At 35.8% G+C, this 24,330-nt stretch overlaps 1 protein-coding gene across 2 annotated transcripts; it reads right to left on the bottom strand.

The window, feature by feature from the left end:
- Positions 1-21,292: 21,292 nt before the first annotated feature.
- LOC140885467 (uncharacterized) lies at positions 21,293-23,765 on the bottom strand. Of its 2 annotated transcripts, none has more exons than XM_073292446.1 (6): positions 23,517-23,765; positions 22,861-23,088; positions 22,583-22,768; positions 22,313-22,419; positions 21,856-22,067; positions 21,293-21,768 (listed from the first exon to the last, which is right to left on the bottom strand). In XM_073292446.1, the coding sequence occupies exons 1-6, from the start codon at positions 23,658-23,660 to the stop codon at positions 21,431-21,433; spliced, it is 1,215 nt and encodes a 404-aa protein (XP_073148547.1). In that variant the 5' UTR covers positions 23,661-23,765; the 3' UTR covers positions 21,293-21,430. The 2 variants fall into 2 exon arrangements, with proteins under 2 accessions (XP_073148547.1, XP_073148548.1); XM_073292447.1 differs by having other exon boundaries at positions 21,293-21,738.
- Between the last annotated feature and the right edge of the window lie 565 nt (positions 23,766-24,330).

Below are 24,330 nucleotides of genomic sequence, written 5' to 3'. Positions count from 1 at the left end.
GCACATACTCATGCAATATATAAGCTTATATATCATGTCCGCTATCTCGGTCAGTACTTACGTACCTCTAACAATTGCAGGCAATTCCTAGCATCACTAGTCTAGATCCCACGCCTACAAGTCCAGTCTACTGCTACTACAATGCAAATACCTATGAATCATTAAATAAGCTCTAAAAGCCTTAACTAAGCTATTCTATACTCCTAAATATTTTTAGGAAGCCAAAGCTATACCTACGTCCGTCGTCAGCCCTTTGCTGTCACTTGCCTCCAAAACTAGGCCACAACTCCGCTATGACGTCTGGATTGCTATGCCACTTCCGGATTCCCCATAGGACTCCTAGATCTCCCTAGATCTGAGTTAGAAGGCTTAGGAATCGAGAGAGAATAGAGGAGAGGTGCGAGTTGAAAATGAAATCTCGACCCCCTATTTATAGGCGAAGTCGGGTCGTCCGAACCCAGTTCGGAGCCTCCGACTTCCGAAGTCCCATCAATGCGTCAACCATGACGTCATCTTGCTGATGTAATTAATGACGTAAGCCCTATCCATGTTCAGATCCTCTGAACCTGCCGACGGACCGTCCAAACGCGATCGGAGCCTCCAAACTTCACTTCGGATCGTCCGAATGTCTTTGGATCCTCCGGTCTTCTCATCGGGCCATCCGAACATTAGGAATATTAATTATGATTAATTTCCTTAATCACTTTATTTGGTTATGGGTTACTACAGTACTTTTGTACAAAGATGTTTTATCTCATTGTCATGAAATAGCCGGTTCAATCCCGAGCAATATTCTTTCTTCTTTGCAGGTTGTGAAAGATGCATCAATGAGGAAGCAAAGGAGATTTAATGCTAAAAGGGTCAATACATTTGATCCATGTAGAGTTGAGCATATACATGGTGAGATAGAAGGATTGAAAGTTGTTCCCTTTGTGAGGTATGATGTAGATTCAAATCAAAGGTACAAATTCAATACCAACTTTCAAAGGTACGATCTTGATTCTAAATTTCTTGGATTTAACTAATTTTTTGAAAAGTTTGAGAATGTACTACATATGAATTATGTTTTAAATTCAAATCTTGATATTAAGTTGTTTGAATCTTGTCATGTTCAGAAGTTGAGTGATTGGAGTTATGTTGATGTGTGTTTATGATATATGAGTGGTGTAGGCGGAAAGTCTTATCTTTTTGAGTGGTTAATTAGTAGTGTCTTATGGACTAACTAATACTTTTCATGAGATTGATTTATGTTTTCAATGCATCTATGGGTAATTTTGTTTTGTTATGCTTTGATTATACCTTAGTGTATAGCAAAAATTTTAATGAGCATGTTGAACATTTGAGACTTGTGTTAAAGTTTTTGGTTTGTGAACATGTTAAGGGTTTCTATGTGTTGAGTGATGATTTTAAGTACATGTTTGAGTGGACATAATGGAAAATTTAATTTGAGCAATGAGTACTAGTTTAAAGAAAATAAATTTTTCCTTATAAGTTCATAGTTGGGTGAGTTACTTGTTGAGGGAGCATATACTAAAAGATTGTTTTGCTATAATTGGAAATTCAAAACAATGAGTTTGGAGGATAAATATTTGTTATGGATACACATGAGGAAGTATCTTGAGTGGAATTGTGAGAAGGATATTGCTTGTAGACAAAGAATTCTTAGGGTACGATTGTATGACTTGTTTAAATCACTTATTATTCCTAATGCACAATGGTTTTTCATATTTATGAATTTTGTGTTGGGGTTAACTAGGTCTAAGAAGGGGAGGAATCTGATCTTTTCTTATTTAATGGAATTTTGATCATGTTTATGCATGCTAATGTTTATAAGGTGTTTAGTTTAAACATGAAGGATTTTGTGTTCTTTGATCTTGTTATGAAAATGCAAGGTACAATAATTGACAAGGAGTAGTTGCTCGAGTTGGATTATATTGGGATATCAACCAAAGTTCCACGTTGGTAGATCAAGGAAATGATCATGGGTTAATAAATGGAATGATATCTCCATTGGTATGAGGCCTTTTGGTGGTTTTCAAAAGCAAAACCATGAGGGTTAGACCCAAAGTGGACAATATCATACCATTGTGGAGATATCTGTGTTCCGTTGTTCCAACAAGTGGTATCAGAGCCATGGTTTGATCGAGCCAATGTGTGTGGAATCCTCGGAATTAAACGAAGGAGGTGAGACTCCCGGTAAGATCTGTGTTAAGCTCTCGAGGGGTGATGCTCTCGGGAATTCATGTGAGGCGTGTGCCTCAACGCAGTGAAGTGGAGTAGCCTCGATTGGAGGACGGATTGAGGGGAGGCCTAAACCATGTGAATAATGGTGTGACTTCGTTTGAGTGGAGGATTTTCGGGATATCAACCAAAGTCCCACATTGGTAGATCAAGGAAATGATCAGGGGTTAATAGATGGAATGGTATCTCCATTGGTATGAGGCCTTTTGGTGGGTTCCAAAAGCAAAACCATGAGGGTTAGACCCAAAGTGGACAATATAATACCATTGTGGAGATATCTGAGTTTCGTTGTTCCAACATATTATAAAGCATGCAACGAGAAAATACGATGTAAGTGTATTTTCAATAAAATTTTTAGTGTTACTAATTTCTTGTTGTTTGGTGTAGGTAATGAGCAAGATTTGATGACAAATCTTTTTGAAGAAGGGGAGTCTGATATGAATGTAGAAGGAGCTTGAAGATTCATATTGTTTCAAGAATTGTCCCGTAATTTTCCATCGAGATTAGACGGATTTGAAATCCATGGCAATCAAGTTGGGAAGCATAGGAGCCAAGTTGGAATGCATGGAGTTCGTTTCGGAGGGAGTTTTATTGTCATTAAAATGCATGGAAGCCTTGGAAAAGCATAGGAAATGTTTGAGGAAGAATTTGGAGAAATAAGCTCGCGCCCTAGCGGAGGAATCATCCGCTCCAGCGAGAAACCAATTTCGCGCTCCAGCGCGAATGCTATGACTTGACACCTTCTGGACAGAAAGTTGGCCGCTTCAGCGAGGCTTTCTCGGGCCCCAGCACGAATCGGCGATACGGAAAACACACACATTCGGCATGTTAGTGTGTGTGCGGGAGTTTTTATTTATTTATTTTATTATTTCATTAGTATTTTCCTAATTTTTGAGTGTTTGAAGCCCATTAGGAAACTATCTTTTGATATTTTGGGTATTATCTTTTGCCTTTTGGAGTAATAATCCAACTAGAAAATTTATAGTCTAATTCTATTAGGATTCTTAGTTTGTTTTTTTGTTTTTATATTTATTGTAAACTTTACATTCATTATACAATTAATAAGAATTATTCAGTTTATTTATTTTCATCAATTAAAAATTCTCTCTAGAATTTTGCCAAAACTTTGCTTTGTTTTTCAAATCAAACTTATCAAAATTTATTAATTTTGTGGCATTTGTCGATTTTTCTTCATCGTGGATTGTCAAAAATAAGTTTTCTGAAGGTTTCTTTTAATTCAATTGTTTATTCTGCATTTATTTGTTACTAGTTTCATTGTAAACTGGGGGGTGAATATTCAAACTTGAGTCAAAAATATTGGGACAACAATTAAATTTTTTTGTTATTGAATTGAGGGCGCGATATTATTTATAATCATGTTTGCTTTTCATGCCATTAAAGATTCTTATCACCTTGGCTATGTTAATCGACTACAATTCTCCTTTTTCCTCAATCAATACACACGACGAGCGTTCAAGTCGAAAAGCCCATAACTCGACCTTTCCTTAACCGAATTGACTTACAATTGAACCGACATCCTCTATCATTCCTAAACTAACCAGACACCCCATCCCTACCTCTCAATCTTACCACACATTTCTTTCCCACAAAATTTTTGGCAGCGGCCTTAACCGAACCGAAAGATGCGCTACTTTTGTTCGATAGGCTAAATCACGACCAAATCACAACCGAATTGATTTTGGCTTGAACGGACCTATTCTTAACATCCTTGACTACTTTCAGAGTCAGTCCCTTATCCAATTCTTATGTCTAAGCCTAACTTAAACATCACTTTTGCAACAGCCCCTAACACCATCAAAAATCTGTGCAATCTCACCACAAACTTAGCCACTTTCAAACAATTCACCGAACGAATTTTCCAACTTCTAGCCTACAAACTGACTCTATTAAATCCCCTTAGACCATGTTGAAACCTCGAACCAAGCCCCCTGTTGCAAAATTTACGCTCGCAAGCGCACGATGTTAAGTTTTAATAAAGTGATAAGTAGAGTGTCGATTCCACGAGAAGTAAAGTGAAAATATTCATTTTTTGTAATTAAAATAGTCCTAATTTTATTTATAAAATCAATGATCAGAAGGTTCGCAAAAAAATAAAAAATAAGCAGAGGATTTTATAGCACATACACAACTTTTAGAGAATTATCAATCAGATGAAAAATGGTCTAGAGGTTTAGATTTCACCTGGTTTCGACAACAATCACTCCTAAATAATTATTTTCATGAATTCCTTTCAATTAATGACCAAAAAACACTTAAGTGTATTATTCCTTCTCTCGAGTGCCGAATAATATATATCAACTAAAGTTCAATTTAAATATTCCTATTAAGAATCTACTTGAATGATCTATGTAAAACAATGTTCTTCTAAAGGCTTTGTTAAAATTATGCACTCTCCCGAGTTATATAAATAATTAAAAGTGTAATTTCTATTGGTCTTATTCAAAATTGCCTCTGTCGAGTGCCAGATTTCAAATAAATATTACAATTCAATTAGTGATCAAATAATTGAAAAGACATTCAATTCTAGAAACACAATTAATCTAGAGGAATTCAATCCAATAAAATCAAAAATTCATTAAAGTTTCTACACCAGGTTCCATCCGACCTCTAGACTCTAAAAAATTAGTTCATAATCGAATTTAAATAAACACAAAACATGTTTATAAATCCCAACATCAAATCAATAAATATATAATTCAAATGAAGAAAACAAATCCGTTGTCGGTCTTCTGTGTCCAGTCGATCGACGTCCGTCTTTGTTGATTGATATCCTTCTCTTCTCCGAAAAGTCCCGTTCAAGCTCTCACAATTCTCTGAAGTATGCAGCGGCTGATGATCTCCTCTAGGATCAGAAACTCTTTTTTATATGGCCTCCAAATCGTCCAAAAAAAAGCCCACAAAAATACCCGAGTTTCCTTACAAAATAAAATTCTCACGTCTGAATTTCCCGTCGCGCGGGCGCGCTACGTAAATGGTGCGGGTGCGCTGCACTTACGCACAACATTTTCCAAACAATTCCTCACAGCGCGGGCGCGCTACTTCACTGGCGCGGGCGTGACTCTACTTCGAACTTGAGCATTTTCTTCTACTTGTTCAAGTCTTCCACTCTTTTCTCCAATCTTTTGGCTTATTTTCTCTTGAATTCATCAACTCCACTATTTCCTACAAACACCAAAAATAACAACAAACTCATGCAATATATCCCAATAAACCACAAAATTCAAGTAAAATCATAAACTAATTAAGTGCATAAATTGCACTTATCAAATATCCTCAAACTTGAACTTTTGTTCGTCCCGAACAAAACTAACCAAAACAAACTCGAAAACACTTATGAAAGCAACAAGAATCATCAAAAAGTACTACGGATCAATGGCCTCAGCGTTGATTTCAAAAATTCAAATCCAATCATGACACACCTACCAACATTTTGAAAACAAGTTTTTAATCCAATAGCTCAACTGCCTAAACTTATAAACTCTGCAACCCACGTTTCAAAATACTCTTGCCCACATTAAATTCAAACATTCATAGATCATGAGGAATTTTCAAGGTAGCACAGGATCAAATTTAAGGATATTCAATCAAAAATACTCACAATCAGGTTAATTCTGATACAAATAGTGTGTGCGTGTGTCAATCAAAAATTCATAATCATTAAAAGTGCAATCGACAATCCATAGGCTAGACTCTCGCAACCCTCTCCACTAGTATATTGGGCGAATGTGACTCGGTCAATAGGATTTAATCGGCTTGTAATGTAAGGCCTGACTCATGGCTACAAATGAAAGAATAAGAATTCAAAAGAGGGAGTAAATTATGCTCTATCTCTAATTTTCACTCATTTTCATTCACACTTTCACTTTTTCTTCACCCCATTGATTTTTCATCTTTTATTTTTCCTTTTTCACCAATATTTTTTTCTTTTCACAACTTTTTCAATCCCTTTTTCATCATTTTTTTCTTTCTTTTCACCACTACCTTTTTTTTTTTTTTTTCAATTCTTCCACCACACCATTCCATATTCACAAATATAAACTAGGAGCATAAAAAAAAATCTAACATTCAAATTACTCCCTGAAAGGTAGGAAATAGTATTTAGGTTATTCATAGGTAGTAAATGTAGGACCTTGAAACGATGACAAATGGGGGTTTATCACACGTTTGCACGCATGCCATCCGTTTTTCAATAAGGCTCAAACAAGGTACTAGGGACAACATGCATCAATAGGTAGCTGGAAAGGCACAAACGATTTTCAGAAAAATTGACTTTAGTCATTCCTAATCACAGTTATGCCCGTATTTCTCCTCGAGGGGTGTCCGAACTAGTTCTAGACCAGTCTCAATCCACAATTAAATCATACAAATTCAATAAGTGCAGAAATTACAATCATCAACAATAAACGATGATTTTCAACAAATTCTCAGCATGTACCTCAAGTAGGCATATAATTCTGTGAAGGCTCAAATGGGCAACTAGGGATAATTATTTTTTTTCCAATGAAAATCAGGCCCAATATTCAAACAATGTCTCAATCACATCTATGTCTGCATGTTTTTAGCTTAGACTCAAGCATTCATCACAGAGTATATAGGAATCCATTCATCTACTTGGTTTCACTAGTTCAAAAATTTGTCAGACAAGTGGACATCATGGATTTCAGTTTTAACACAAAAAAACTTTATCATTGGCCATTTTTTTAAATTCCTTATTGACTTTCTTGAATATTAGCAAACACACTCAGTTCACATTCACACAACTTTCACTTTCACATAATTGGACGCCAACCACAACACATATCACCTTCAGAAACACAAAAAATCCTAAAAAACCAAAAGAAAACTAAATTAAAAACAAGCAAAAATAAGAAAAACATAAAAATTTCACCAAATTTTGACACCCCCCCCCCCCCCAAATTAGGTACCAGCATTGTCCTCAATGATGTGCAAAGAAAGACCAAAGGACATATACGTTAGACGATGACCGTCAGTGGTCCCCACCATCCTCATCATCAAAAGGAGGGGGCTGCTCAGTAGGACCATGTGTGGGCTTCCACTGTGGTGCTGGAGGGAATGGATATGAAGAACTCGCAGCACCCGGAAAATGATGAGCCAGTGCCGATGTAAAATCCATCATGTAGTGCATAAAGACTCTAGACTCCTGCTGAAATGTCAGTTGCTGACGCATCGCCTCCTCTAGATAAGTAACTCGATCAGTCAAAGTAGGAGGTGCATCAGGACGGGGTGCTGCTTCTTGGCGAGCATCTACTCAAGCATTAAACTCTCTTATTTCAGCACGGGCATGCCTCTTAGGCTCTGGCACAAATATCCTTGAAGGTACACAAGGAATCGGATTACGACATTTCAATAACTCCTCATTATCAAACCATTGCACCCCCGCAGCTACACATAAATAAGTGATCAAAGACGGTAAAGCAAGACCACCGGTGGTTCGCCCGGCCACCACCTTAGAAACCGTATCTTGACAAATCTGGCCCAAATCGATGGTCTTGTCCACGATAATACAATAGACCAGCGGTGCTCTCTCGTGTGTAACTTCATGGTCATGATCTGTGGGATTCAATCTCGCACAAACAAAGGTGTACCACAATTTTCATCTTCCACCAAATCATTTTTCTTCAAAATGTGTGGCATATTCTCTTGACCCAAGCACCACTCAGCTCCCGGTACACATAACCGCCGCAGAACAACATCATGATCAACTTCCTCACCCTTAAACTCAGCATATTCATCATGCAGTAAAGGAGGAATCTCATAAACCGTGTTTATGGTGTGGGTATCGAAAGGTACCAATTCTCCTCTCACTAATACCCACATCCCATCATTTCTCACTTTCAGATTAGCGTAAAATTCTCTAACCAGAGACATCACATCATCCATAGGTGGTTTGACAAAAGTATCCCAATTTCTAGCAAATACCGTCCTCCCAACCGCACAAACAGGATGGGCGAGATAAAAACCACTCGTCATATCAAATCCTCTCTCGGCCAGCATACTCTTAGACAAGAGTTTTTGATAGTGTTCGGCCGCTTTCGCATCCCAAAAACGATGATCGGCATAGGCTGGAGCGGATGAAGAAGATGCCCCATGTTTTTGTTTTCTTTTAGGGGCCATTTGACAAACACTTTGTAGGCACACTCACAACAGCAAAAAATTTCAATTGTAACTTCACACAAATCTCCCCCAAATTTCAAATTCATGAACTAGACAATGATAAATTACCACAACAAAGAGCACCACCCCACAAATACTATCAAACCAACCCGGCAATATCACTCCACCATCAATAAACTCAACTTCAACAATCACTACAACACTTGGAATTGGATATTACCACAACTAAGAACTTACTTCGGATCGTGATAGGAGTATTGTCAAAGCAACAAATCCACCCCTTGAACCCAAAAAAATCTGAGCGCCCTGTTGACTTGTGAAACCACCCGTCCTGTAGATTATGGTAAGGAAGATGAAGAATGTATGGGAGAGATATATGGAATGAGAGAAGAGTAGATATGGAAGAAAATATAGAAGTGTGAAGATGGAGAAAGAAACGAAGAATACGAGGCGTGATGATGGAGGAGTAGAGGTGATTAGGGATTTATAATAAAAAGTGAGGTAATTTGTGAAGGGCTGATCTATTGGCAAACCTGTAAACAACGTCGCGCGGGCACTCAAGATGTGTAGGGCGGGCGTGCTTCGGTATCGCATATCAAATTAATTGCAATCCAGACATCGCATGGGCGTGCATGGGAGAAGGGACGAGCGCGCATCTTTTTCGCAAAACAGATTTAATTTCTTCCAGACATTGCGAGTGCGCGTCACAGAACTAGCGCGGGCGCGCAGTAGTTTCGAATTGCAAATTTTCTGAAGCAGCCATAGCGCGGGCACACATAGGAGAAGGGGCGGGTGCGCGTCTTGTTCGAATTACATGTACCAGAGCCTGAAAAGTTTTGAAAATGGACAATAATTAGGCTTCAAAAATTGACAATAATGTACTGAAAATAATTAAATAACAAAAATTAAATAAATTGAAAACAAAAGTAAATAAAATAAAGGAAAAAGCTTGGGTTGCCTCCCAAGTAGCGCTTGGTTTATAGTCATCATCCCAACTTTCACCGGTCTTATGCGGTCTTCCCCTTCTCTTTCACACGCAAAATAGATTCCACGACCCGCCTTTTAAACTTTGCTTTCTTTTTCGTGGTCTTCTTCTTTGGTGAACTTGGCTCTCTCTTATTTGATGAATCAACCGCAATATCAACTCTTTGACAGCCCTCCAACTTCACAACCAGTTCAATCATACATAATTCCTCGATGGATGGATTTGGTGCCTTAATGAATATATTAAAAATTACTCGTTCGTCTTCCACACCCATCAACAATTCGCCATTTTTGACATCTATTTTGGCATCAGCAGTAGCCAAAAACGGTTTTCCAAAAATCAATGGAGCACCATGATCCGCTTCCATGTCCAAAATCACAAAATCAGTCAGAAAGATGAACTTATCCACCTTGACTAGCACATCTTCAACAATACCCCGTGGATATGTGAAGCTTCTATCCGCCAACTGCAATGTGATCATGGTCGATTTCATCTCTCCTAACTCCAAGGCCCTGTAAATAGACAATGACATTAAATTAATACTGGACCCTAAATCACATAATGCAGTAGTAAAATAAGATCCACCAATAGAACAAGGAATAGTAAAACTCCATGGATCTTTCAGCTTTTGTGACATTTTCTTTTGTGGCCGTACTGCACTCTTCCGTCAGATTCACCACTTCATTTTATTGCAGCCTCATTTTCTTCAACATCACCTCCTTGATGAATTTCGTGTAGTTCGGCATTTGCTCCAAAACATTGGCAAAGGGGATATTGATATGAATCTTCTTGAAAATCTCCAAGAATTTGGAGAACTGCTCATCCAAGGCCTTCTTCTTGAACCTTTGGGGATATGGAAGTGGAGGCTTGTACATCGGTTTCTGCTCAGGTTCAATATCCTTTTCTTCTACTTTTTTCTCTTCAACAACAACTTTTTCAGTTTTTTCAGATGACTTGCTCTCACGATTGCCTTCTTCATTATCCACTTGTTTCCCACTCCTCAACGTGATAGCATTACACTGCTCCTTCGGATTTACCTCTGTGTTGCTTGGAAACTGGCCTCTGTTGTTATCTTTCAAAGCGTTCGCCAGCTGCCCAATGCTAGTCCCCATAGATTGAAGCACAGCCCCCATGTTGGCCACATGCGTCTCTAAACTGTCAAGGCGAGTCTCAGTCCTCGCCATCCTCTTGCTTGATTCCTGCACAAAGGTACTAACAACATCCTCCAAAGACGGCTTACCTTCACTCTTATTTGTAATGAGTTAGCGTACGAAAAATTTTCATGATTTCTCAAACCTGGGTGATAAGTATTGGGTACAGGATTACCTCTAAAGCCTCCATATCCTCGATAGCCATTAGGATTGATATAATTCACTTCTTTTGGGGGGATGGGATCCTTCAATAGCGACTGAAACTCCAGCTGAATCTGAAACATTCACCTTATTCAAAGCAGCTACTTGCGTTGTCACGATCAACGCTATACATTCCAACAGGCTTCTTGACTCCCATACACTCAGATGACCATTGAAAACTATTGATCGTCTTCTGTTCCAGCATATTGTAGGCCTGAGCGGGATCCTTTGCAAATATGGTACCTCCAGCAGCAGAATCCACAGACATCCTTGTGGGCACATTCAGTCCATTATAGAACCACTCGATCTGCTCCCAATCTGCAAAATTGTGGTTAGAACAACGTCTAATTAAATCTTTATACCTTTCCCACGCTTCGTAAAGTTGTTCAGAGTCCATATGCCTGAAGGTGCTAATTTCTATCTTCAATTGGGTGGATTTAGCAGGTGGAAAGTACTTAGCCAGGAACTTGACTGTCATCTCCTCCCAAATAGTGATGCTTCCTAGCGGCAACAACTGCAACCAACTCCTTGCATTATCCTTGAGAGAAAAATAAAACAAGCGTAAACGTATTATATCCTCATAAACACCGTTCATCTTTACCGTATCGGTTATCTCCAAAAAAGTCCGCAGGTGTAGATGAGGATCGACAGTTGCACTCCCATTAAACGGGTTCTGCTGAACCATGTTGATCAAGGCCGGCTTCATCTCAAAGTTGTTGGCAGATATAGTTCCTCGAGCGATTTCAGAATAGTAAGTCTGGATCGTCGGTCGGAAGTGATCTCTGATTGGCACCAGGGAAGCTTGATTTACAATCTCTTCAGCCATCATGTTAACTTCTTCTCTTCTCGCTCTTATCAAATCATGTGCAGTTCGTTCAATCTCCGGATCAAAAATTAAGGAATTTGCACTTTGAGATCTTCGCATAAACTGCAATAAAGAACAAAAGAAATCAATTAGTACTTTAAAATAAAATAAATAAAATCTCTAAATTAAAACTTAGACTAATTGGTAACAAGAATAAACAAAATCAAAAATTACTCCCGGGCAACGACGCCAAAAAATTGTTTTGAAATTTACGCTCGCAAGCGCACGGTGTCAAGTTTTAATAAAGTGATAAGTAGAGTGTCGATTCCACGAGAAGTAAAGTGAAAATATTCAGTTTTTGTAATTAAAATAGTCCTAATTTTATTTTTAAAATCAATGATCAGAAGGTTCGCAGAAAAATAAAAATTAAGCAGAGGATTTTATAGCACACACACAACTTTCAGAGAATTATCAATCAGATGAAAAATGGTCTAGATGTTTAGATTTCACCTGATTTCGATAACAATCACTCCTAAATAATTATTTTCATGAATTCCTTTCAATTAATAACCAAAAAATACTTAAGAGTATTATTCCTTCTCCCGAGTGCCGAATAATATATATCAACTAAAGTTCAATTTAAATATCCCTATTAAGAATCTACTTGCAATGATCTATGTAAAACAATGTTCTTCTAAAGGCTTTGTTAAAATTATGCACTCTCCCGAGTTATATAAATAATTAACAGTGTAATTTTTATTGGTTCTATTCAAAATTGCCTCTGTCGAGTGCCAGATTTCAAATAAATATTACAATTCAATTAGTGATCAAATAATTGAAAAGACATTCAATTCTAGAAACACAATTAATCTAGAGGAATTCAATCCAATAAAATCAAAAATTCATGAAAGTTTCTACACCAGGTTCCATCCGACCTCTAGACTCTAAAAAATTAGTTCATAATCGAATTTAAATAAACACAAAACATTTTTATAAATCCCAACATCAAATCAATAAATATATAATTCAAATGAAGAAAACAAATCCGTAGTCGGTCTTCTGTGTCCAGTCGATCGACGTCCGTCTTTGTTGATTTATGTCCTTCTCTTCTTCGAAAAGTCACGTTCAAGCTCTCACAATTCTCTGAAGTATGCGGTGGCTGATGATCTCCTCTAGGGTCAGAAACTTTCTTTTATATGGCCTCCAAATCGTCAAAGAAAAAGCCCACGAAAATACCCGAGTTTCCTTACAGAATAAAATTCTCACGTCTGAATTTTCCGTCGCGAGGGCGCGCTACGTAAATGACGCGGGCTCCCTGCACTTACGCACAACATTTTCCAAACAATTCCTCACAGCGCGGCCGCGCTACTTCACAGGCGCGGGCGCGCCTCTACTTCGAACTTGAGCATTTTCTTCTACGTTTTCAAGTCTTCCACTCTTTTCTCCAATCTTTTGGCTTATTTTCACTTGAACTCATCAACTCCATTATTTCCTACAAACAAAAAAACAACAACAAACTCACAATATCTTCCAATAAACCACAAAAGTCAAGTAAAATCATAAACTAATTAAGTTCACAAAGATATAGCCTAGGCAGGCAGCCCCTTAAGCATCATTTCACCAAAATTCAGAAATGAGCATAAACACACCAAGATGACAAGCTGAAATTTTCGAAATGCACAATCCCTTTTAAGATTCAATCAACACACATATCAAAGCTCATTTCAACACCATGAACACAAATATATTTCGAAATTATGGCATGAACCTACTGATTTTGAAAGAAAAACACCTCATCCATGCATAAAAAGTCCACATTTTCGAAAAATAGCATAGCCCTTCCAAGTCTCAACTCAAAACACAACACATAACTCAATCCAACATCAAAATACACGAGGATTCAAATTTAACACTAGATGCCTACTGATTTTTTGTCACAAATTCAAAACACTAGCTCAGTAATTTAAGAAACTTGAAATAAAGATCAAGAACAATGCATACAACATAGTATCTTTGCTTTGTGGCCAAAGATATAGCTTATACTTGTCTTAAGCTTAAAAAACACAAGAAAAAGAGGCTAGAATTTTCGAAAATCAAAAACCCTAGCTTCCTTGGGATGAGCTCTGGTCGGTGGGGAGATGGCACGGCGGCGACGGCGTCTGCAAGGTGGAGGAGAGGAGGTGGAGGCGTGAGATTTGGAGATGAAATGGAGGTGTTGGGCGGCTAGGGTTGAGGGAAAGGGGAGGGATCCTTTTCTATTTCCTTTTGGGATTTAAAATGTGTAGGTATGTGTATATAGGTGTATGTATATTTCTGTATAATGGTAGTTTTCATTTTAAAAATACTAGAGTTGCTATTACGCTAGTAACAACTACTACACCACACACACTACAATTATTTAAAATCATTTTCTTTGAATTTTGCAAGTTGAAAGGAATTAAATAACTTCCATCCGGATTTTAAAATACTAATTTTTGGAATATAGATAAATAAAATTTATAATTATTTTAAAATAAATAAGACTACACAAAAATCTTTAAAAATGAAGCTTCACCTACTTTTCTCAACTTATAAGGATTTAAAATAAATTTGCGATGTTCGAAAATCCTTAAAATAATCATTTAATAAATTTCTTCAAGAATAAAATATAACTCACAACTTCGCTTCCGCCCGCCAGCCCTGAAATATCATAAACTCAAGATTTCTTTTAAAATAAATACTTAAATATTTTGATGTCACAATGATAAATAAAATATTTAAATAATGAAAGGAGCGATTAAAATAATTTAAATAAACTAGATGAACGTTTAAAAATCATTTAACGTAGCGTTTGGTAAGTGTGATGGGATAATTGAATTATTAATAACTAGATTGATTAGTTGTTGGATGGAGAATGATATATGATATGTGTGATTAATAATATTGTGTATGGTATAATTTTTAAAAGTGGGATAAATTTGTGGTTATCAAATTATAGACAAATATACCCTCATTAATTCATCTTTTTTTTTTCCATCGTCAAACACAGAACCCCTATTTACTTCTCAAATGGCAAAATTATATCGAGAGATTGTGAGATTGGTGTCTGTGACCTAAACGATTAGGGCTTAAAATCCATCTGGAACACGCGATATGGATCGGAGAAGAAAGGATCTGGTAAGTATGTTATTTTTATACTTATTTTTATACTAATTTTTGTAGCTAAATTTTATTTGTGTACCTCAATGTAAAGAATAAATCGATATTCTGATTTCAACCTGACATGAAATTTTTTGAAGACATAGCAATTTACCTGCGAATTATGTATATCGTGCGTCATACTCTAGCTTTGAAAATAGTATTTGTATTTAAGCTTGTTTTGTAGAGAGAAAATTGATTTTTTTTATGCAGTAGTTAGAACAAGATTGTTAACCTTCATGAGATCTATCTTTTAATTTAGTTTTTAGCATTAAATTTGTAGGATATTATGAAATTATTTTCCTCCACAAATGTGTAAGTTGAATAGCCCGAAAAATTGATATTTGATAATGAAAATGTAATTTTTATACTTCTTCTCGCCATTAATTAGATTCTGGTAATTACTATAGAAATCCTAACAAATTTACCCACAACTTCTCTGTGTTTTCATTTCCGATAATGTCGAACATATTTGTCATTAAAACTATTTATTTGTCATTGTTTTATCCACTTTTCTAGCGCATATATAATTATGGGTTGTGTAGGTGTGATGGAAGTGAAAGAATCACCACAATGTGAGTGTGGGAACGGGTCAATGTTATTACTTAAAGCTGGAGAGTACTCAAGCCGTCTGGGTCATTAGTACTACATATGCCCTGCGGGAATCAAACATCGAAATAGATTCTTCTGGTATAATGAATACCATGCAAGGAATGTAACATCAAACGATGACCGATCATATAAAACCGACAACTCCTCAACTTATTTCCAACTATGAAGTTATAATGTCATGATTTTGTTGACTCCACTGGATGGGTAGATGATCATCTGTAGGAGGTATATTCTTGACTGGTTTAAGATAATTTTTTTCAAGTTTGTTATTTACAATATAATTTTCTATCCTTATTGGAAATATATCATGCTTGAGTCCATCTTCGCGTGTTCACATGAAAAATCCATTTGAAGGAAAACTTGGATCATTAATGTGCACTGAAAACTAAAAAAAATCATTTTGTATGTATATGTTTGATAATCTTGCACACCATCTTATTTACTTTGACTATTAAGTCTCGACTTTGATGGAAGTATGGGTCGGCAGTGAATATTTACAGCATAGGTGAATATGAATATTCATAGAATTGGTGATGATGGCAGCGAATATTGACAGTCAATTAATTCTCAACTTTGATTGAATATGTGTATGTTCAACTACTTGATGGCAGTGAATATTCACAGCATAGGTGTTGACCTATGGTGGGATATCAAATCAATAAGATCTAGCATCCATTTGAATGACTTTCATTTAAATATATGTTGGTGTGTGTCTTTAATGCATTTGTTCCTTTTTCACTATTTAAATACCACACTAATTTCTGTCATTAACTAATAGTGAGCTTGCAGGAGATAAAGGAGTTTCAACTTCAACCCCACAATGTCTGTATCACACAAAGCAAGTTCGGAGGCAACTGTGACAAGCGAATACAAAGTTGATGTCATCATCATATCAGATGATGAGCAATTGGATGACAAAGGTAAGTCAGTTGTTCCACCATTTGAAATGGATGTTGCAAGCAGGTATAGTTTGGAAGAAGGAAAAGTGTACGAGAAAAGAGAAGAAACTTGGTAACATTGTGGATGACTACTATGGCATTATCATGTTGCCTCCAAACAACTCCAAAAAATGTTGCATCAATTACCCCCCCAGTTCGCCCAGCCAAGCGTCATGCATTAGACCACGTCACTGCTGCCCGTCTTTTGACCGATTTCTTTGATGAAACAACTCCTTGAAGCTGAAAAGTCATCCGAAAGTCTTGTAACTATGATTTATAATGTTTCTGGTTTTTTAGTGTTGCCTTTTGCTTGACGTTGTCATCATCTATACATGTATTATCAACTTATGTGGCCACTATTTTTTATATTGTGTATGTGTTTAGCAGTATTCGGCCCGCAATGCTTTTTTATGGTTTTTTTGGTTGTGCAATGTTTCTATTTCGGTGTAGCAGCTTCTGAATGATGCTGATATATGAAAAATAGTATTCTTGTGCGATGTTTAATTTTGTGCCGATTTCTTATTTGTTCTCAACATATTTTAGCTTCTGTGATATATGCATGTGTTTAATTTTCACACGACATAGTAGCATTGTGTATCCATTGTTGCATTGCGTTAAAAGCAATTTTTTACTTAAGAGAAGTAAACTTTATTACCAAGTTTGGGTTTTCTCTGTAACTTCTCAAATGTGTGTAATCTTTCATAATATGTGTGTATAATAATTGGACCATGTCCTAATTAGTTGAATTTATATATTTTGAGGTTAAAATGTACATGACTACTCTCTACTTATAAATAAGGTAATATAAATTAATTAGATTTAAGTACAAGATTAATTAATATAAAATGGAATATTGATAATAAATACCAAAAATATATGTCGTGCACATGTAGAATAACATGTTGAATATTTATCAATTGTTTTGGTGTGCCACAGAAGGTGGGATATGAACAAAAATTGCCTACAAGAATGAAAAGCACCAAGATTCATTAATCCCTTCGATGCATCACATGAGTTGTATTTTCCTTTCATTTTTTTCCCACCAATGTACTCCTAAAAATGATCAAATATATTACCACTGTCCATACATCACTACTCATCATGTCTCTAAATTGCACAGAGTAAATCAAAAAAATACACCAGGTATCAGTTTCTAAGTAGTTAACAGAAATCAAAGGAAAATTGGAGCTACTCCATCTAAAAGCTACTCCAGTTAAAAAAAATAAAAAAAATACAAATGCAATAATATCTATTGGAGGTAGAAGCAGAATATTATCACATGTCATTTCCAACAATGATCAAGTAGAATTCTTTCATGCTACAATGCACAATATCCAAATTGAAATAATAGGTTTCATGACAAAATAACTTCAATCTGAACAAAATGACTGAACAAAATGACAGGATTGAAAACCCACATCCAAACCAGAACTGCATTACAAGGCATGGAAAGTTGCAGCAAAAATATAACTGGGTTGAAAGCAAATATCAAAACAGACGTACTGCATCAAAAGTCATGGTTAGTTGCACCAAAAACTATCTTCATTGCAACTTTATATCAACCCAAAATAGCTGCATCTTAAGGAATCTCTTCAACCTTCTCTTAGCAATCGTCTCGCTAAGCTCAATCTTCCAGCATGATCGTAACGTAAGAACAAGGATAATTTGGCGTGGTTGTCCACCAGCAGCTCGATCACAGTAACTTTGTCGTCTTCAGTCAATTTCGGAATTGTTTCCATCGCCTTCAACACATTGTCTTAGGCATTAGACATCTTCTCATCATCCGCACCTTTCTCTGTTGCCAATTGTTTGATAAGGTCAGTCATGCTATCGTTGGTGATGACAGCAAAATTATTTATGGCCATCCATTTTCTTCCGTTTCTTACACTTCGATTTTGCATCTGCCGCTGGTTTGGATGATGGTGTGAAAGATTTGGGTATCGACTCGGCTTCTACCTCATCAACAAAAAACAAATCCTCCAGGCTCATCCCTACATTGTTTAGTACCTCAGGCGTCATTGAAAGAACTTTTTGAACTGAAGCCACAAAGTGATCACGTCTTTTGCCTGTTTCCCGATCGTTTCCAAATATTTCTACCCATTCATGGTAATAGGTCCACCTCTTGTGTTTAATTGTACGGACATTGTAGTCTGCATACGAAGTCGAGAAAGAAACAATTAGTTCAAAATATTTTTGTACAAAAAGTATAATGTATTTTCAAATTAATACCTTAATAAGTGCTTCCCATGTTTCGCTTGACGCTTTGATGGTCTTCTCGGTATCATTCCATCCAACACCACTTTTACTTAATATTGTCACCAGAGTACCATACAATTTCTTCCACACGTGAACTTTGGAGTTAACGTGTGGATTGCCACGCAAATTTGTGTCAGAGAAAGCTGCTTTCAAATAATTTTCAAGAAAACCCAAGTACCCTGGCCGAAATCCATTTTCGCTCTTCCAACCTTCAATGGCAGCCTCTTTCAGTGCTTGTATTATTAGAACTTGTTCTTCACGATCACTCCAAGTGAATCTAGTATATCAGTTTTTTTGGCTTTGCCTGCACTGCTCTCAACAATTGCTCCAATTTCCATGATTAATAAGTTTGTCATATCCCTGCAAAAAATACAACCAACGGACGAATTATATCGTAACAAGTCAAGTCCTTAAAATCACATTTTTTATATACATATAAAATAAAATAATTTATACAAGATCACTCTGGTGGAATTAATCAAAACAAAATGACATAAAACATAATTATGTTCTGAAGTTCAAAAATTCATAAACATCAAATGCAACAAGTACACTACTTCGAAGTTGTTCAGCAATGAAAAAGGCACCAAACATAAACAAAGGACAATAGTTGGATGCATTTAATTAAAACTGTTCCACATCGACATACCAAGGTTGTCCCTCCATATATCCCAAACATTCGATGACTCAAAGTTGCTGATGAATTCATCATGTATTTCATGGCTCGGACTATGTGTTCTAATAGTTACCACAATTGCATGAGGATCATCATCCAAAAGAAAAGAATGCCATGTTTTTATGTTTTAGTCATGTTCTTTGCATGTTTTAAGATTTTATCATGTATACGTTATTGCTTATGTATACTTGTTGAATCTATAGACTCACTATGCTCAGGGACGGATAGAGGGGGTGGCACCTTTGGCCCATATTGGATATATACTTTATTTTTAAAAAAAAATTCTTTTATATCTCCAGCCCAAATTGATTAACCTCAGTCCATATTTATAAATTACTTTTGATATATTCTATGAATTTTATTGATACATTGATTTTTCAAAAATCTTAATCACCCATTTCTATGAATTTTATTGATACATTGATTTTTTAAAAATCTTAGCCACTCTTTCATTTATTTCTGGCTCCGCCTCTGACTATGTTTGAATGATGCGAGTGAGAAAGATGCAGTTAAATATTATGATGTCAGACGAGACGCAAAGTAACCAAGGAGGCGAGAAATTGCATGTCAAAACTGTTATGAAGCACATTTTAGAAATGATTTTATGATTCTTTTCCTTTTGGGTTAGCACGTGATTAATTTGGAACGCGTGATGTTTTGGATTTGCAAGTTCACACATTTCTTTGACCAATTTGTGAAATGTATTTACCGCCATTTTATTTATGAGCATTTACGTTGGTGGGGGACGTCACAGACTCACATATACACACATATTTTATATGTATATATTGATTTATATTTATATAATTAATTGGTACGTATCGTATGTGTGTAATTATTATTTTTATTTATATATGCTTATTAACGAAGGTTTTGTTAAAACAATCACTAATATTTGCTTTGCGCATAGTATCATAAATCGCTAATTCGGCTGTTATCCATCCGTCAGGAGAGTGTATAAATTAACAAATATAGATCTTTAGTATCATCTTCGATACTGAGACAGAGACGGACCCATTGTGTGGGCTAGGCTGGGCTTCAGCCCAGTCTAGCCCACACCCTTAACCCCTCACATGTATATGTATATTTGTATATGTATTGAGCTTAATATAATTTTTATAGTACAACCCAAATCTTCACTACATTTATTAGGCTTAATGCTTCTTAGCATGTTTACGAAATATTTTGGCTATGAAAATGTAATCTTGAGTTCAAAATTTAGTGCGTTTTTTAGTTTTATTTTTTCGTAACTTATGGATTTGCAGGGGAGTTTGTTTATATTTTTTCAATTTTCTTCTTTGAAAAATACTAATAGAAAATTGCAAGACAATTGGTACATTTGGATAATATATAATAAACTATTAATTCAAGCAAATTAAAAATCAAAAATAAATTTCTAATCACGCAGTCAAATTTTTACAAAATTGTTTTTTTAAAAAATATATATAATTAGGAAATATAAGATATATAATTTAATAGTATTAAATATTAATGCAATGTAAAGAACTTGTTAACCTGTTTAACAATAAAAACATAAAAATTTAGCCCTCCCTATTACATAACCCTGGTTCCGTCCCTGTACTGAGATATACCATAAGACCAATAAATTGATTCAAGATCTCGGTATTAAGGTCTTGGTCTAAAGAGAGTGATCTTTCTCAACAAAGTTGGTTTAGGTATTTTTAGTTCAATTTTTTTTTTCTATCTACTCACCAACCCGCCTGCTTGGTTTCTCATTACTTAATGGTTTAATAATAAAGCGTCGTTGTCAGCGACAAGAGAAAACGCGATCCCGTGAGCATAACCGTCACAAAACCATCATTAATTTCAAACTAAAGACTGTTTTGTGACAATTAAAAGCATCATTAATCTCTCTTTTTCTTGTAGTGAAACTTGAAAATGTAAATGACTAATTCTTATAAGTATTAGTTAAGGTTAAATTACGAATAAAACTAATTATGTTTAGTTTTAAAAGTTTGTTTATGAATATGGACGATCAAATATCTAGCTATAATAGTTATTAGACATTTATAATTCTAAGTTCCTCACACGTACGTGCAGCTTACTAATATAAAATGAAAGATGGTGTGAATATGCACAAATTCGATATTTTACAATGTCAGTCACGAAAAAGACCATCTTAAGGAAGTCTGATGGTATAGATTTGTACATACTTAGAATCCTCGAGTCACTGCTCTATATCCTGTCCTAACATCGCACGTTTCTATCAGATTAATGTTGTTGTTGTACGTAGAGATGCTCAGTGGTTGGATTAAAATACTGTTGAATCATCGCCTCCACTTCTGCAACTACGGTTCCCTCATTTGAGCACTGGATTCGACCATTATTCCCTAACAAATTGTTGTTGGAATCGTCTAACTTTGATGGGTATGTTCCATAATCTTGATCATGACTGAGTAGGCGCTCGTGGCCTTGTGTTATTGAATTCCATTGATTCGGCACTCCAACTGCTTCTTGGAAACCAACATTACCCTCTACAATAAGATGATCTATCCCTTGATCCCAAACGATATCGTGCGCTGATTGAGAAGGGTAGTTCATAGATAAAACTAGGATACATTAAGAAGAGAAAATTGGTGACTTGCAACTTGTACGTGCTTTGAAATTGAATGATGTATTGATCAAATATAATATACCTGCAGGTGGTGTTGAATTTGGACATGGTTGAATAAAGGTGGATTCGAATCCGAGGGAATGTTGTGGTGGACCAAACATATTTGAGTCGAAAAAGGGGCATTCTTGATCTGGGAATGGTAGCTGGCTCAAATGATAGAGACGTTCATCACACATCAAAAGTTGTTCGTAGTGTCTATCAAGGAATCTGGGAGGGAATACCACCAAATGCCTCCTGCAAATTAAAACGTACAAGAAAAATAAAATTCATAATCATATATCTGTACGTTCTCCAGTGATCATCTGATGACATTATATTGATTATTGTGTTCTAGATCTTGATCAACATTTTTCTATATTCAATGGCCACCAATATCGTCCAAACCAAAAAAATTCTTTCATGTGGAGTCAAGCATTGACACCACATGTTGAATAAACGATATTTATATATATATATATATATTTATATATGGACGATACCTCGTAATGGTAGCTTGACCTCCAGTGAAATCATGCACGGGTGCCCAAGAAGTGTGCCTTCGTGGTTGAGGATTGTTTTCTCTAGAAAACGAAGGCTGTTTATTCAACTACGCGAAAAAAAACCGTCATGTACATAATTAAGCAACAAGTTAGTTCATTGATCAAATAAAAAGTTGTAACACATAAAGTAGAACCATGCATGTATGAAGTCTGCAGTACTTTAAAGTAACAGTAGATGGAGCAAATGTTTATGAATCTGATATCACTAACCTGGATTTCCAAAATCCCTGGTTCATCAGTATCCGCGGAGATGTCGGCCCTAATGGCCGTGATATCGGACCAGTCTATTTCGATCTTACTTTTCAATCCTCCTTCAAGAATCTCCCACACCATTCTACGCTTGGCATAGTATAATTTGACAGCCAACTCTACTCCATGGCCTGGTGAAGTTTGTTTCTAGAGACATTTAAAGCATATTAGAATTAATCCTGGGAATTTAATTTATTAAGTTGAAACATATTTCAAGAAAAAGGGATGAATGTGTGCACCTGCCAAGATCCAATATTCAAGAGAAGTGCAGCAATATTGGAAGCTTTTAGTTTTTGTCGGGAAGCATCAATTTTTGTTTTACGCCTGATCTTATGATTAAGGTATGAACCCTGAGATGAAAAATCTACTTGCTTCCCATTACAAAAGTTTTTATTCACCAAATCCAGAAAAGAACCTGACTTCTCAAGTTTCAAACCAAGAAGGCTTGATCCTGCCAAATCTCCATTCTGCAGAAATATATACATACAAGATTTAATTTAATGACATCAAATGATGAAAGATACACAAATTTGTGATTCTCTCATGCCAACTAATGTTCGTGTTTCCCTGATCAGAAATCACCATTAAAATATTAACGAACGCCGTTCTGGTATACTATTATGTACATGAAATATTATTAATTCATGTAAAAAGGGTACAGATCGAATTCATTTGTCTTTTATGTGTTGTACGCGAAAAACAAACAAAAATATTCCATAATAAACAATAGATCACTACATCATTAAATTTCATGAAAAGGGATGGATATATTGATGATCACATGCAAATTAAATCACCAGAATCTAATATTATTGTAACTTTTTGCCTATCCAGGGATATATTTTACAAAACTAAAAAACCAATAATCACTAAAGACAAGAAAAGGAAAAGAAACCTGCACTGGTGAAACCCTAGGTCTTTTGGAAGCAGATGATGCCTCGAAACTCTGATGAAATCCATGTTGTTCAAGAAGCTGATATTCCGAATACAGACTCCTCTGCAAATCCTTCTTCATAATCATGTTCATGTTGTCACTCATGTTTTCAGTTTTCGGGTATGATTATTTTCACTTTTGGCGAATCTTGAAATTAAACTGGGAAAAGAGCTCAGTTCCTTTACACTGCTATCATCAAGTGGGTGTTATGTTTGGCTTCATAAGAGGAGGCAGGTTTTACACAAGTCGAAAATCGCGCCTTGGAAACACTCACATTCAATCCTAACTAATATATCCCTCATATATAGTTCAAGTGGCGGCTGAATTCCGAATCTTTCTGGAAAAACAAAATCCCGGAAAATAGATTTCTTTTTCCATTAATTTTTTTACTTTAGTCTACTAAATACTCAAAATTTGGTTTTAGTTCACTACTTTATTTTTTTAAGGTCCAAAAAGTCCATTGACTCAATCACGAAATTTTTTAATGAATTATATGATTTTATGCATTTTAATTATGAAATTTAAAATTTATGCTTAATTTATATGATGTTATGTTATGCCTGATATTTAATATTTTGCGAGTAAGTTTAATATTTTCCTAGCCTTCGAGCGTAGTCAAGAGGAAAAATATTCGGAAAATGTTTTCTTTGGTCTAATAAGTTGTTCATTTTTTTGTTTTGGCCCATTAACTTTTCAAATTTTGATTTTGGTACACTAACTATTAATTTTCAGTGATTTTAATCCAATTGCTGATGTGACAGCTAGACACGTCAGC

The sequence above is a fragment of the Henckelia pumila genome, chromosome 2, assembly GCF_033568475.1.
Source record: "Henckelia pumila isolate YLH828 chromosome 2, ASM3356847v2, whole genome shotgun sequence".
In the NCBI taxonomy this organism is placed as follows: domain Eukaryota; kingdom Viridiplantae; phylum Streptophyta; class Magnoliopsida; order Lamiales; family Gesneriaceae; genus Henckelia; species Henckelia pumila.
This window is presented reverse-complemented; position numbering and strand designations above follow the sequence as displayed.